General features: G+C 32.6%; 1 protein-coding gene across 2 annotated transcripts; it reads left to right on the top strand.

Moving 5' to 3' along the window:
* Window positions 1-1,480: 1,480 nt before the first annotated feature.
* LOC126844428 (uncharacterized) lies at window positions 1,481-6,474 on the top strand. Of its 2 annotated transcripts, none has more exons than XM_050582619.1 (6): window positions 1,481-1,927; window positions 2,834-2,999; window positions 4,156-4,380; window positions 4,464-4,619; window positions 4,688-4,905; window positions 6,342-6,474. In XM_050582619.1, exons 1-6 carry the CDS (start codon window positions 1,718-1,720, stop codon window positions 6,417-6,419), a joined length of 1,053 nt encoding a protein of 350 aa, XP_050438576.1. In that variant the 5' UTR covers window positions 1,481-1,717; the 3' UTR covers window positions 6,420-6,474. The 2 variants fall into 2 exon arrangements, with proteins under 2 accessions (XP_050438576.1, XP_050438577.1); XM_050582620.1 differs by lacking the exon at window positions 6,342-6,474 and adding an exon at window positions 5,610-5,919 and having other exon boundaries at window positions 1,482-1,927.
* The last annotated feature ends 8,208 nt before the right edge of the window (window positions 6,475-14,682 follow it).

Here is a 14,682-nt window from a genome sequence, read left to right as displayed (position 1 = left end):
ATAACACAAATTATAAAAAAAAATATCGTTATCTTTCAAACACTATAAGTTATTCCCGTCTAAAGTTTATGATAGCCTGTTAGGTGTGATAAGATTTATTTATACTTTATTTATTATTACATAAAAGACTACCTAGTAATGTTATATTCATTTTTTTGTGTTTTGTTTTACTAAGCTCAAAGAAATAAAGAGAAATTTAATTAGTAGATACTAAATAATATATATTTGTAAGTTACCTGGTTTTCAAATTTTTTTCCACAATACATTTTAATAAAAAATGTGTTTTTACTAAAATTTAGTTGAAATATTTAAACTTATTTAGTTTAAAAAATATAATTTAAAACAAAAATACGTTTAAAAAAAATACAGTCAAAACGTACTATTTCCATTGGAGCAAAATGTACTATTGGTTGATATTAGTACGTTTTGATGCAATTCAATGTTTAAAAAATTATATTGAAGTATATGAAATATAAATTTCCAAACACAACAACACTTCGTTTAAAAATATTTTATCTATTTTTAACACTTTTCACGTCATCTATAACTCAAATATTCCTAGCACAGCAGAAAATGACCTGACCTGAAAAGCCGGTAAAACACTAATAGTATGTTTTGCATTGTCGCCCCACAATTTTGAGGTCGGTTCTGAATTTTTCAAAGAAAAAAAAACGCAAAAAAAAATTGTATTGTAAATACATTTAATTTATCTCAATTATTGTGAATAATTTACATAAACGTTATAGCTATTAATTATAAGAATCAGCATCAATAACGTCATTATTACTTACCTGCTACAGTTGAACTCATTGAAGATACTTTATTGGGTAGATACCAAGTAATAACAATAAACTAATAGTAATAGTCATGTTATGGTAGAAGGTATCGGTGGTATTATAGTACAATCACAGAATAACCAGAAGAGACACTCGTGAACAACACGGGCTCTTAATATGGGGGATAGATTTTTATTTGCTACACCCGTGGGAGAATCAAGGTAAGCAATATGAAAATAATTGCCATTTTTCTTAATCCACACAGTTCATTTTCTAACAGGAAAATGTGCAAAATCAGATTCGGCAGCAATGAATAGTATTTGTCATAAATGGTTAATTTCTGGCTACACTGATGCTCTCGACAATTATACCAAGCTGTTCTCATTGTGTGTCTCTTCTGGTTATTCTGCGGTACAATCACAGAATACCCAGAAGGGAAACTTAAAAACAATTACACGGGTTTTTACGAGGCGCCAAAAAAGGCCGTTTGCCTTGTTGTTTTCAAGGCAGATGGCCGGACTATAAAAGAAACATTATAGATAAATTCAGTTCTCCCATGTTTCTGATGACACTGACCTAGGAAACACACGATAATTGTACGTAATCCGCAATAACAAAATGTCGGACACTCATCAGTCGCGGCCTTGGTTTCCCTGCTGGTTATGCTGTGATAACGCTTGTTGTTGCAGTGATAAGATAATGCACTGTTGATCCGATTAAAATGTCAAATGTGCAAGTTCTCACTTCTCATTCCTCGTTCCGACGCACCAGCCAGCCGTAGTGGACCTTTGCGAATGCCACCGTTGGTCGATATTGACAGTTGACACTGAGAAGTTTATGTGACAGCTCGACCGATTGCCAGAGTTTAGCTGTTCTGTACGTGTTCAGACGACAGTTCGGTGCTAAAAGGTCTCCTCCTATTGGAAATACCTACATCGAACATGGCAAACAACGCCAGCAGCTCATCCAACAGTCTAGTGCCCGTGGTCGTGCCGGAATCTGTTAGCCAAGATGTTAACGGCAAGCCGTCGGCAGGCTTGGAAAACCCATCGAGTGTTCGCAACTTAAAGGATTTGTTGAAGATGACCACGCAGATGGTCAACGCCGAAACTGACAACTTTGGTTCTACCGATATGGAATCGATCGAAGAGGTAGGCGTATGATTGTTCATAAAATTACTAGAACGTAACAATGTAAAACGGGTGGGTCGGTTATTACTGTTTCTTTTGCCCAAACCCCGTTGAATGTAGATAAAATTATTTTATAACAATACATATTTTGTAGAACAATTAGTTTTAAGTTAGCATTGTTGTTTTGGGTTTGTGTTTTTGTGTTGCATGTTATAAATGTTATGTTTCCTCTACCGAGAAGACAAATAACATACTTTGCATAGAAGAACGTTGAGCTGAAATTTTTATCGACCGTCGTACCATAAACACATTGGAATGACAGATATGAGTCATGATCTATTTTCAACACTCAACAATCAGACACCCAATTTAGTTATTTATGGATCCATTATTATTGTTTTATTTGACAGATCATTAAAGAAGTGTTTCTCAAGCTTTATTTTTTTTTTAAAGGCTAAATGTTTTTAAGATGTTTAATTTTAGTACTTTGACGTTTGCAATGTTTGTATTTCATTATTTTATTTTAACATTGAATGTTTAAATTATAATAATTGTAGAACAAATTACATACAGAGCGATTCATTTAGCGCAAGCCACTACTTTTCTCAGAAAAAATGCAGTAGTGTTAGTTTTCTTTTAAGAAACATTGTAGTTGATGTTATTTTTCTAATTAGGTTTGATTTTCTAGTACTTATTTACATTCTGTTGTTACTAGTCGCAGCTTTGTTTACTTTTGAGATCTAATTGGTGACGTATCATATTTCTTCTAGAAATGTTGACTGAACGTTGACCAGTTTTTAACAAATACTTTACTATTCTCAAGGTTATTAGTGATTAACAGCTCATGACTACCGGCCACAATTCCCCCTTTTTTTCTAATTAATAATAACTAAAGTCTAAGTTTTGTATTATTATCTTGTGTTTCAGAAAAGAATATTTCTCAACAATGTACTATCAACAATATCTGTTAACGTGCAGGAAGAAATGAACAACTCGATAAACCTATTATTAGACACCAACAAGAGCGTAGAAGAACATGAGTACGCATTTGATGTTATTGAAGAGTATACCGACAATATTGACTATGCCAATGGTAATAATAATAAAAATACATTTGTTACTTAGCTATATATAAAAATATTTAATTGTTTTACACTACAAATAATTTTACTATAATGGTGTAATTAAATAATTGCTTAATTATCTGATTGATATATAGTTAGAATTTTAAGTGTTTTTTAAAAGGTTATACTAAGAAAATATGCCTAAGCTAAAAATGTTGACGGTAGCGTTTTACGTATTAGTAATTTTTAGAATTTAATTTCACATAAGTGTGAGTAAATAACTTTTGCTGTATAACATTTCAATAAGTGAATTTTTTACCCGTGATATTTATTTATAAATATTTTTTTAAATACTACAGCTAAAAAAATAATGACTTTAGCTCCGATTAAATACGGCACTATTAGTCTTACAATGATGTATTTAACGTTTTGTTAGGACCCACGATATCATTCAAACAGCTAGACCGATTTCTTTGTGTAGCTAGTCTATGAATCGGAAATTTAATCTGAAAGGTACATTATAGGGCTAACATTTTTAAGTACTTATTAATTTAAACTTGAAATTACACCTTGTTAAAACTTAAATAATAATTATAGTCTAGTTATTTCAAAATCTGTTTGTGATACTTCTTATTCTAAGTTAGAGATTGTTATTTTTTGTGAGGGGGGGGGGGATTTAAGGTAATTTATTTTTTCAAAAATCTATCCATCTATTAAAATCAACCGTCTATTTATTTACGAAAAACTAAAAAAGATTTTTACGACAGTAATTTTTAAAAAAAATTAATATTTGTACCTATTGGTGTTTATTTATTGTGAAAAAAATTGTTGTCAGGCTGATAAATTTAATGTAATTTAAAAAAAGAAAAAGTACATTTGTAATATATTACATTTAATAAAAAATAAAAATTGCCGTTTGTGTATTTTGAAATATTGTAACTTTTTTTTCCAAATCAGCCAGTCAATTATTATTAACCTAAAAAGTTATACTAATTATGATAAAAAAAACTGCAATAACCTTTTTTATTGAGAAAAAAAAAACCCAATAGGTAAATTGAATAACACGGTTAAAATAAGCGCATTTATTGAAAGTGTCGCACATTAAATTTCATTATATATTAATATCGTATGTTTACTGAATAATGTTTAATATATTCTGACAGTAATATTTATCGTATTTTTTAGATTTTCAAAAACTTGGGGGTTTTCAAGTATTCACTCCTGGATTAAAGTCACAACATTCGACCGTTCGATGCAAAACAGCTGAATTAATTGCAACCTTAGTGCAACACAATCCATATTGTCAAGACAAGTTTATGGAGGAACCTAGTTATATAAATTTATTGATGAGTTTAGTAAATACAGACCCCGTGGACGATGTGCGTGTTAAGGCTTTACACGCCTTATCTGGTGAGTCGGCTGATTTGTTTCAAGATAATTTTCACTTGTCCAATTACAATGATATAATACAAAATATCGATCATATTTTCAAGGTCTTGTCCGACACAATGTATCGGCCTTTTGGAAGTTCATTGATTTGGGTGGCAGCAATTTGATTTTAGAAGCCTTAAAATCGTCGTGTAATAAATTGAAAACGAAAGCTGCGTTTTTAGTGTATTCTACTTGCCATATGGGCAATGACGTTGCCGGTAATTTATGATAAAAACTTTATGACTCGATTGGAAATTGGTTTCTATAGACATTTTCTTCATTGCAGACATGTTTGTGGCGAAGGGGCTCGTTGAAATATTGTGTCAGATAATTGTCAATATGGAATCGCTGGACGACAATTACCATGAGTTATTTTTGTCGGCTCTAAATCAGCTGCTTCGCATGTCGCCAGTCAAAGTCAAAGACATATGTGTTAAAGTAGAAAATTTAAATCAAGCGTTATGCAAACTACGAGATTCATATCCAGACGATTCAACTCATCAGGTACACGGCCATGATTAGTTTTCGTTTAGATAATTTACTTTAAAAAGTCTATTATGATAATATGTACTTGAGCGACCGGGATATTTTTTACTGAATGCTATTGTCCTTTTGGTCTTGGCATTAAAATTATATTAAAACTTACATTTTTTATATAATATTTAAGAATATAATATGAAACATTTGCTTTTTTTTTTAAATTAAAAATGTACACTCCAATTTCCATAGTTAATAATTTCTCAAATTACTATAAAAATAAAAATCAAGAATTTTATATTTTTGAAGCTCGGTTAGGTTTGTTTACTTTAACATCCTGAAAGTCCACATCAATCAGACTTGTGGATATTTTTAAAGCTGACTTTCTTTCATTCTTTGCCGATATCTCGATAAATATTTTCTAATTCCGTGTAAACTTTTATTTCGAGCTTTAAAAAACACTGTTTTATGAACAAATTTAATTTAAAAACGAGACTAACCATATGCAATGTTATATTTTTTATTTTATAAATATACCCATATTTACTTGTTTTATCTGTCTAATTTCTATGAAATAATCATAGAAATTTTAACTTAAAATATTTTTTGGATAATTCATGTGTAAAAGTATAATTATTTTTTTTAGGGAACGGTTGTGTGTTAACTGTTAAATAATGTTTTATTTCTATCAAGTTTGACCTGTAAATCTGTTAATATCTGACTTTTTTCAGGATGAAAAAGATCAAATTCTATGGCTTTTGGAAACTCTTACTTTATAAATAATAATTATTTTTATATATATATATATATACAAATTTTCTTTTATCACATTTTTGTAATAAAATCTTTCATTAAAAAAAAACAAAAACTATTAACATATTTATTTAATTGTATTAGACTTTATTCGACTTATGTCCCTACATCATTCCTGTTGGCGTAATGTATTTTTTTAATTACAATGTGACTATTATTATTTTTAAGGACAATTTTATTTTTATAAACACATATTGTACTGGCAAAAAAATTTGATTAAATATTTTAATTTAAAAATTATGGGCTACTAAAAGCTGTTAATTTTATTCTTTATGTACATTTTTTTTTTTTGAAAATTTTCATAAGGCTTTTAGTAAAAATGCGATCAAAGAATATGTTATATTATAATTTTTTTACTAAAAATGTTAACAAATAAAATATCAATTCTGGTGCAGTAACTATTTATAAATTTGTGTTAACTATTTTAAATACGATACAATGTTTTATTTTGTAACAATTATTGCCGCTTAGTTATAGCTTAAAACCCCGCTATTAAAAATAATATGTGGTTACAAAACATTATATTTAAATTAAATCAAATAAAAATAAACAAATAAACTTGGCTCTGTTTATGTTTCATCCTATTTGATTTAGATAATATAAAAACAAAAGGCTTAATCTTATTTTTTTGTGTATTTTAATTTTTTAAGTTCTCCGATAGAGCGGGACTTGTATGTGATTTGCCGGTCAACGTCTGTTTCACAGACTACAGGAATTGGACCGGATAGCTTCAGTACAGAGTTCGACGACTTATCCACTGCGCTACACACGTTCACGAAAATAGAAACTAATATACTTATGTTATCCTACTCTATATAGTTTTTAATTAATTGTTTTTTTTTTATAATGCCTCCATGTAGTGCATATAATTAGTGTAAATTAAAAATGACAGTATTGTCATTTTTAAATTTTTACCATCCAAGATCTTAGTGTTTTACTGAAAAAAACCATATCATGCGATAGGTATAAGCCGTTGGTTAACCGCCAAAGATGTACCTATTAATTTATCACTATTGTAAATCTAGCTTAAACAATTTGGGAAAGATCTTAATCTTCTCCTAATCTTTTCTGAATTAAAAACTAAGTTAGAACTGGTCAACTTCAGTTTTTATGATAACTCATAACAACAAAACGTTCAACAACATTTAAACATTTCAATTAATTCAATTTTTAGTTTCCATATTGACTATCAAGATTCAAGTCCCCCATATAATCATTGGCCGAGATTAGGAATGAGCTTGGGATTCTAAAAACCTTAAAATTAAAATTAGTGCTACATTTATTTTTATTTCAACAAATTTCTCACTAAAAAATAAATGTAGGTATTTTGAAAAATACTAATTTTAAGTTTTAAGGTTTTTAGTGTCCCAAGTTCCCACTCTGATCTCTGCCAAGCTCAGAATAATTGACATAACTTTATTCTTCCTTAGTGCTAACACATAATTTCCGGGTTATTAGACGCCCTGAGGATTTTAGTCTTTAACTTATCGTTTACGCCTTACCGGATTTTTCATAAACAAATCAATCTATGAAATAAATAGATATATTATTTTGTGATTACTTTTGACATCTTGTTCAACGTTAAACGTTATAATTGTACAATTGCCTAGGTATGTTTTTTTATTTTAATTTTTTTTAATACAACTCCTTTTGAGATATCGTATCAAATGGAAAAAGGTATTCAATTTTTACTTGTGTACATTGGATCACTATTGTCGAAAAGGACCAGTTCATAAAAACAAATTTAACAGGATGCACACAAATCTACCTAGACCAGACTGGGAAGGAGCTAGGTAGTTTTAAAAATTAACGTAAGATTATCTCACTGCTTAACTTACTTATTATAAAAAAACATTTACAAAAATCCTCTCCATATTATCCAAAAATTAATTTGAGCTTGCAAAATTGGCAGCCCTGTTGAATTGGTACACATGACACAATTATTTAATAGTTGCATTTAAAATACAGACTGTAATAAAAACTAGATTTTAATTAAGTTTCACTATTAATTTTCAGTATAAAGTGTGTAGAACTTATGTACCTACATTTATTATGTATTATAACAACTTTTTTTATCTTACCTTTTATTACATTGATTAATTTTAGTGGCAAAATGGGACCGGTCCTGGACTTGTCCCTTTTCGGTGATCTCGTTTTGGCCAAAAAATGGACATTTCGTTGTTTTGCAATTAGTAATTCATATTATAGTGTTATAGTCGTCAAACGGAAGGGCTGTACAATATGCGGTGGGATAACAATATGCAATCTGGCAATGAGGTATGTATACAGAATATTACCAGGCTCTATAATAACATTATGCTACGATCTGTACAACGTCGCGTGTTCTTATTGGACTTGTATGGCACGATTAGTTTGCCGACAGGACTTCGTCTTGCTCTTCGGCGTCCGTATTTTCGACCATGTCAACTTTTTCGTTGGACACGTCTTCAAGTTGTTTTTCTGGCTTGGGCAATATCCGGTTTTGTCTCATGAATTTGCGCTGTTCGAACTCGCTGATGGACTTTTGCAACTTATCGTTGTACTCGGCCATTTGCTTAAGCATGTCGTCCGTGTCCTCGACCACTTGGACCAGATCCAACAGTTGCACGTCCATTAAACTCACTTCGGTGTCGTATCTGTTTTCCCACGTCTGCGCTTCCCTGTTCAACAGTTCGGTGTACTCGGCCAAGAAAGACCTCGCCTCGTCCGCGCCGTTTCTCTCGATTTCTTCCTTATCCCGCAACTCCTGCAGCTGTTCGAGCAGGCTGTTCTTTTCCTTCCACAACATCTCCTTGTTGTCGGCCATCCACTGGTCTTCCCACGTCTGTATGTACCCCTGTTCGGCCTCGATCAGAAACAAAGCCTTCTCCCATTTGTCGGCGGCTATCAACTCTTTCGTGGTGAGTTCTGCCGTCTCGTCCTGGTGTTATCGCCATGTATTACACATGTGTATTCAATTATAGCGTACAGTAAAACCTCCCAATAACTGCGTGGCCACATCCGTAACAAAAAAAACCGGAAATGTGTCATAGTCGAATAAAACAAATAAGTATTTTGTACAAATCAATAATCAAACAATGGTTCGGCTATTTAATTAAACGGGGTCTTTGAAAAAAAAAAAATAGCCACTGTGAGAACGGCGAGAATAATAGCTACTGGAAATATTGTCTAGACGATTGGAAAATTCACAGTATTTTGTAAAATATCCATCAAAAAACATGTCTTCTATTCAATTAAAACTCTCGGTACATAAACGGGCCAAAATTCAAATGTTTACAAAATGATCATTAGTAAATATCAAAGGGCAATTAAATTATTAAATGTTGCAAGAATTATTGTGTTTGGAGTCGTGTTTTAGCTCTTCTCAGTTTTTTAATTAATAAAAGTCACACCTTGAGTCACAAAACTACTCCCAAAAAAGTAAAATATAAAATAAGATTCCACTCTTCTTGGGGTTTTAGATATTTTTTTTCTTTCAACGTAAATCGATTATACTATGTTTTAAAAATCCACCGTACAAATTTAGAAGTAATTCCACTTTAATTAGGACTAGAATAATATCTTAGCTTAGCAATGTGTTTGATATTCGAGTATGATTTGCTTTCCACACTATCAAAATATAGTAACCAGAGTGGTAACCTTTTTGTGCCCGGTACATACCCGCTAACTAGTGAGACCCATTCAATTTTGCGCCAAAACTTATCGATTTGAAGTTATTCAATTATGATTAAAAACCAGAAATTTCACAAATAATTAAATTAAATCAGTGAAATTTTTTTTGCTGACTGGCCGACTTTTAATGTCCGTTGAATTATTGACAATTATTAGATTAATCGATTATTTTAAAATTATTTATCGAATGATTGATTATTGATCTGAACTATATGTTATGAAAAATTAACCAACACTATGTTTTTTAAAAAAAAAACGTAAATTTGATGAATTTTTCATGCAATTGGGCATAAGAACGTTGTACATTTAACTCAATATGAATTTATTTGTTTGTCCTATAATTATGTGATATTTTACCTACAATATCCCAAACTCTTAAATTCCAAAATTCGCTAATGTTATCAGGGTCACATATTATGATTAATACATTGTATTTTAATGCTAATTAATGAAATTATTATATCCGATAATTCTCGTTTGGTTTAGTTTGTATGGCGTGAAAATTATTTCCAAATTGTCAACTAAAATTCATATCAAATAGGGATTAGGTTGGTTCACTAATATCGATGTCGTACTTCTAACGTGCATTTACAGAGTTAAGCTAGCTGTATTTATTCATATCTCGTGTGTTTTTTTTGACGGATGGCATATGGTCACAGTGTTAGGTACGACCTGTGTTAGTTTAATCACAGACTATATGAAAACAGATAGCTTATTAGGCCGAAAATAAAAGAATTAAAAAAAAAAACTCCCTAATCGGTCTTGAGGAGATGAGTGTAGCCGCATGAATTTTTATAAAATATTGTGCAGATATTTTACAATAATATTATTGTACTAACTCTTTATTAATCAAAACATTTAAACGATAACCGATTATAATATTATAACGAAATTTGATGCCTAAACTATGGTCACACTGATTTGACTTTCAGTTCTGTTTACATGTCGAGTGAGCTAACTTACTGTTTTCATATAGTCTGAAGTATATCAGCTAAAAGCTACCGCTATGTAAAATATAGTGGCCATTCATAGTACAGAGGTTTAACTGTACCCGTTCAACAAATTTCGGACTTACTTCGAATATTTGCTGCTGTTCGGCTTTTCGTTTCAACAGTTTTGCTAATTTTTGTTTATTGTACGCCCATTCGGATTCCAGCGCCTTCTCGTCCTGAAGCGAACGCAGCATCGAATAGTTGATCCTGTGCAAACAGGTGAACGTCCTAGACGTCTTCAACTCTTGCGAGAGTCGCCTGAGTATTTTCAACAAGAGCAACCGTTCTTTTTGCAATTTTTCCGGCCCTATTCTGTCCAGCACCCGGTCGTTTCTCTTACAAGTGTCGGTCAAATAAAACGGGTCCTTGTGCAGATCCCGCTGCATTCTCACCGCGAACGGGGTGTACTCGGGGTCCGTGGTCACGTTGTAGATCTTGTCTATGGAGTCCAAGACGTCCAGCTGATCCAGGCCTTTGTCCAGAACGGAAGCCACGCCCAGCGCTTCGACCGCGGTCAGACGGACGTAGTTGTAGTCGAATTCCTCGACAGCCGACGAGTGCGCCGACCGATCGACCTCGGAACTCGCGGCGACGGGCAACAGCAGCCCGGCAATGATTTCCATGTCTCGGGCCGTCTTCGTCGCGACCATTTTTTCCGCCTTGCCCGTCTGAACCGCCTCGCCGTCGCCTTTGTCCAAACGCGGTTCTTCCTCCTCGTCGCCGTCGCTCTTCTCCGCGTCCGCGTCTTCCTCGTCCAGTTTCCTGTCGTCCGCCTTGTTCGGCGGTTTCTCGCTGAACAGCGTGTTCTTCTCGGACATGCTCATCGCGTCTCTGGAGTGGTCGTCGTACTGGTGGTGTCCAGCCGATTCGGCCGTGTGCACCGTGTCCGTCTGCGAGTACTCGTCGAAACACTCTTCCATCATTTCGTTGTCGTCGGTCATGGCGTACAGCGACACGTCCACGTCGGTGTCGGAAAACAACTTGCACAAAACCGTCAATTTGTCCGGCATGTGATTTCTCAGCGCCGACTCGTTGTCCTGGATGAGCCGATCGAATTTCTCCAGAGTACTCGGCTTGCCCGTCACGCGCTTTATCTGCGAGGTCATCATTTTCATCTCGATGGCGTACCTCAGTCTCTCCGAATCCTTATTCTTTTCGATGATGATCTCGTCCATCTCGTACTCACGCTCCTCTGTGTTGTAGAAATAATCAAACAAACAATGGACCGGTAAGTATTTTGACGAATATAACACGATCGTGTACAAGGAATGTTGTTTTTTTTTTACTCAGTTCTAGTGTAACCAACGGTTATTATCGAGTGCATGTTTGTGTAACGACATATAAAATATACACCGTGTGTATATTTGTATTATTATTTTCGATTAACTTTACCCCTTTTACCGATAAGCTGTTTCTAACGTTCTGCAAATTCTCCATCCTGCGTACAATTTTAATTTTTAATTATTTTTTTTTTGAGATTACATATTACATTGAGATTTAGGTCAAGAAGTTAAACGTCCATTATTTTTCGCAGTATTTTAGGAGATTTTAAGTGTTAAAGTTAGCAATTGATTCCCAAAATATCGAAGAAAAAATATTAATAGGCAAATAAAAAATTTAATTATTCAAACACTGGTCCCTAGAAAATTAATTGTGTAGTGTTATGGGCGCGTAAACGCGTCCGATCATTTTATAGATAACGATAACGGTTAATCAAATATTATGATTAAGATTTGGAAACCTTGGAAAAACAAATACTTTATTTTACTTATAGCCTCTTTGATTTTTTTCAGATTTATTTAAGATCATCTGTCTCCTCTAATATGTTTATTTTCATTATGGATGTAAGACCTTGTTTTGAATTCGAAAAAATATCATGTTTTTGTAGATGACCTAAAATAATATGCTACAGTAAAATATTCTCACGAGGACGGTTTTAAGGTGCGGGCTGATCTTAGAAATCTTGGCAATTATTGGAGTTCTACTCGAATGAATGGGTTACATTTCAATATATCTAAATGTGTACAGTTTTCTTTTTTCGGGCACACCACAACATAGACTATGACTACTATTTACTACTCAATGTCTAGCTAGAAGATGTTTCTACACTGCATAATCTAGGAGTTATTTTACATTCAAACGTGCTATTTTCTTCTCTTGTCAAACATATACCTATCGACAGCTTACATAGTTTGATCTTTGTTGTAAGCGCCTACACTGTCGCTTAGACTATATAATATAACCACTGTTTTTTTCATAATATTTTAATTTGGGGGTTACTACATAATATTTTTCCTTGACCGACTTTGCTATTATTGATAGCACAAATTGGTTCACAAAGACTATTGTCAAACAATTTAAATTCAAGGGTTCCTGTTCCGCTGAAAACATTTTACCACGTTTTTAGCTATTTTTACATGCTTTTCTTTAGCTCACTAACACGTACGTATGGGTATTTTGCAAAATTAGTTTAACCCACTTCCCGATGTCGTATAGGGCTGAACCTTGGCACAGACACTCATCTTATATGTCAATACAATATCCTGTAATTATACTGGGGCTCGGACAACCAGGTCACCCTATACAGGGTCAAATGCGGGGGTCATTTCACTAACATTTCATTTTTTTCCAAATCTTCCAAAATTAATTTAGTAATCTATTCAGCAATTATTAAATACCTTTAATAGGACTAAAAAGTAAAAAAATAAATAAAAAAAACTTTTTTAAAACATGCTTTTCTAAAAAAAAAAAATAGTAAAAAGTGAACTAAAAAGTAAAAAAAAATGTTATTACAAGAACAATTTACCAAACAACCGAAAATTAACAACAATTTTAAATAATGTTAAATATCTTTAATTTTTGACTAAAAAAAAAAGCGTGGGCCCTATTTAACAAAGTCCTTAATAAATTTATCAGATAATGTTTTATATTGTAAGTTCTTTTGTAATTAAAATTTAGTTTAATATTTGTGTATGACACATTCATTTCATAATACTTAACTCAATGAATTAGAACTTCGTTGAATAGGGCCCACGCTTTTCTTTTAAGTCAAAAATTAAAGACGTTTAACATTATTTAAAATTGTAGTTAATTTTCGGTTGTTTGGTAACTTGTTCTTGTAATAACATTTTTTTTTTTACTTTTTAGTTCACTTTTCACTATTTTTGTTTGTTTGTATTATAATACAATTATTGAGATTTTTAATTTTATATTTTAAATAACAGCTAACACGATCATTCTTCTTGCGATTTAATATGCTCCTTTTTTGATGATCTTTAAAAATTGTCGATTGCGTAAAAGGCAATCATTTTCCATTTCTTGGATCTGCTTGTCTAATCGAAGCAAATATCCCTCTTTGCCTTCGCTTTTTGGGACGCCACAACTATTGTCAGGTTTTATTACTGGGCAAGTACGACTGCGATCGTTTTCGAAAGCAAAACATCTGATTTTTTCGCATAACGGAGCACTTTTATTTCCATTTAATCCATAATCAAGAGAGCATCGTGGTGAACACAGGGAATCATCGTCTTCGGTCGTCTTTTGCAACCATGTGCGAACCTACCCAAAAATATCACACAATTAACGTTAATAGTAGTTTTACATATTTTGTTTTACATATTTCGTCGTGCTAGAGCCGTTTGGCCAAAAATAAGACTATAAAAACAACTTTATTATCAAATTCCTTATACTATTAACTGTAAATGCACAAATATGAACATTTTCTTTTAACAAAGCAGTGTATGAAATTTGTCGATATTAATAATGGCTCGCCTTGGAAAGCAACTTCTAAAAGAATCTAGCATATTAGTATTCGAATCTAGCGTATTATACTAATCAAAATTCTTCTTGCTAGCTCCCTACTATATTTTTATAAAACCATACTTAGAAAATATTTGTCGTGTGACAGGATAATGATCTGTCGTCTACTAACCAAATATATTTGGTTCTACAAGTCAGTGATTTATTTTCTGATCATTAAAAAGTTTTTACGGCAGATATGCCTCCTTATACTACTCACTGACTTGTTGCTATCAAATTAAAAATATTTAAGCCTGCATTTTAACCCACTTGTATATTTTGGCTACCGTCACACTCCCAAGTCATACACGTAGATTACAACGTCAGGGCCGGACTTAAAGGGGGGTGTGGGGGGGGGGGTTGACACCCCCCCACTCGGAAAACTCAAGTATACCTAGTCGGCACATTCGGAACAAAAAGTCGGTAAATATTATAACCCCCGTAAAATTATACAAATAACATATTTATTATTTTTATTTTATAAAAGTAGGTAGGTACATAATTTTTATTGGAATCTAGCGACGAATAG

This window comes from Adelges cooleyi, unplaced genomic scaffold (assembly GCF_023614345.1).
Source record: "Adelges cooleyi isolate 19-005CV unplaced genomic scaffold, UGA_ACOO_1.1 ACOO_flye_CR_arks_rails_tigmint_CR_PRNA_651, whole genome shotgun sequence".
Lineage (NCBI taxonomy): Eukaryota > Metazoa > Arthropoda > Insecta > Hemiptera > Adelgidae > Adelges > Adelges cooleyi.
Note: the sequence above shows the minus strand (reverse complement) of the source record. Positions and strands in the feature narration are given on the sequence as shown.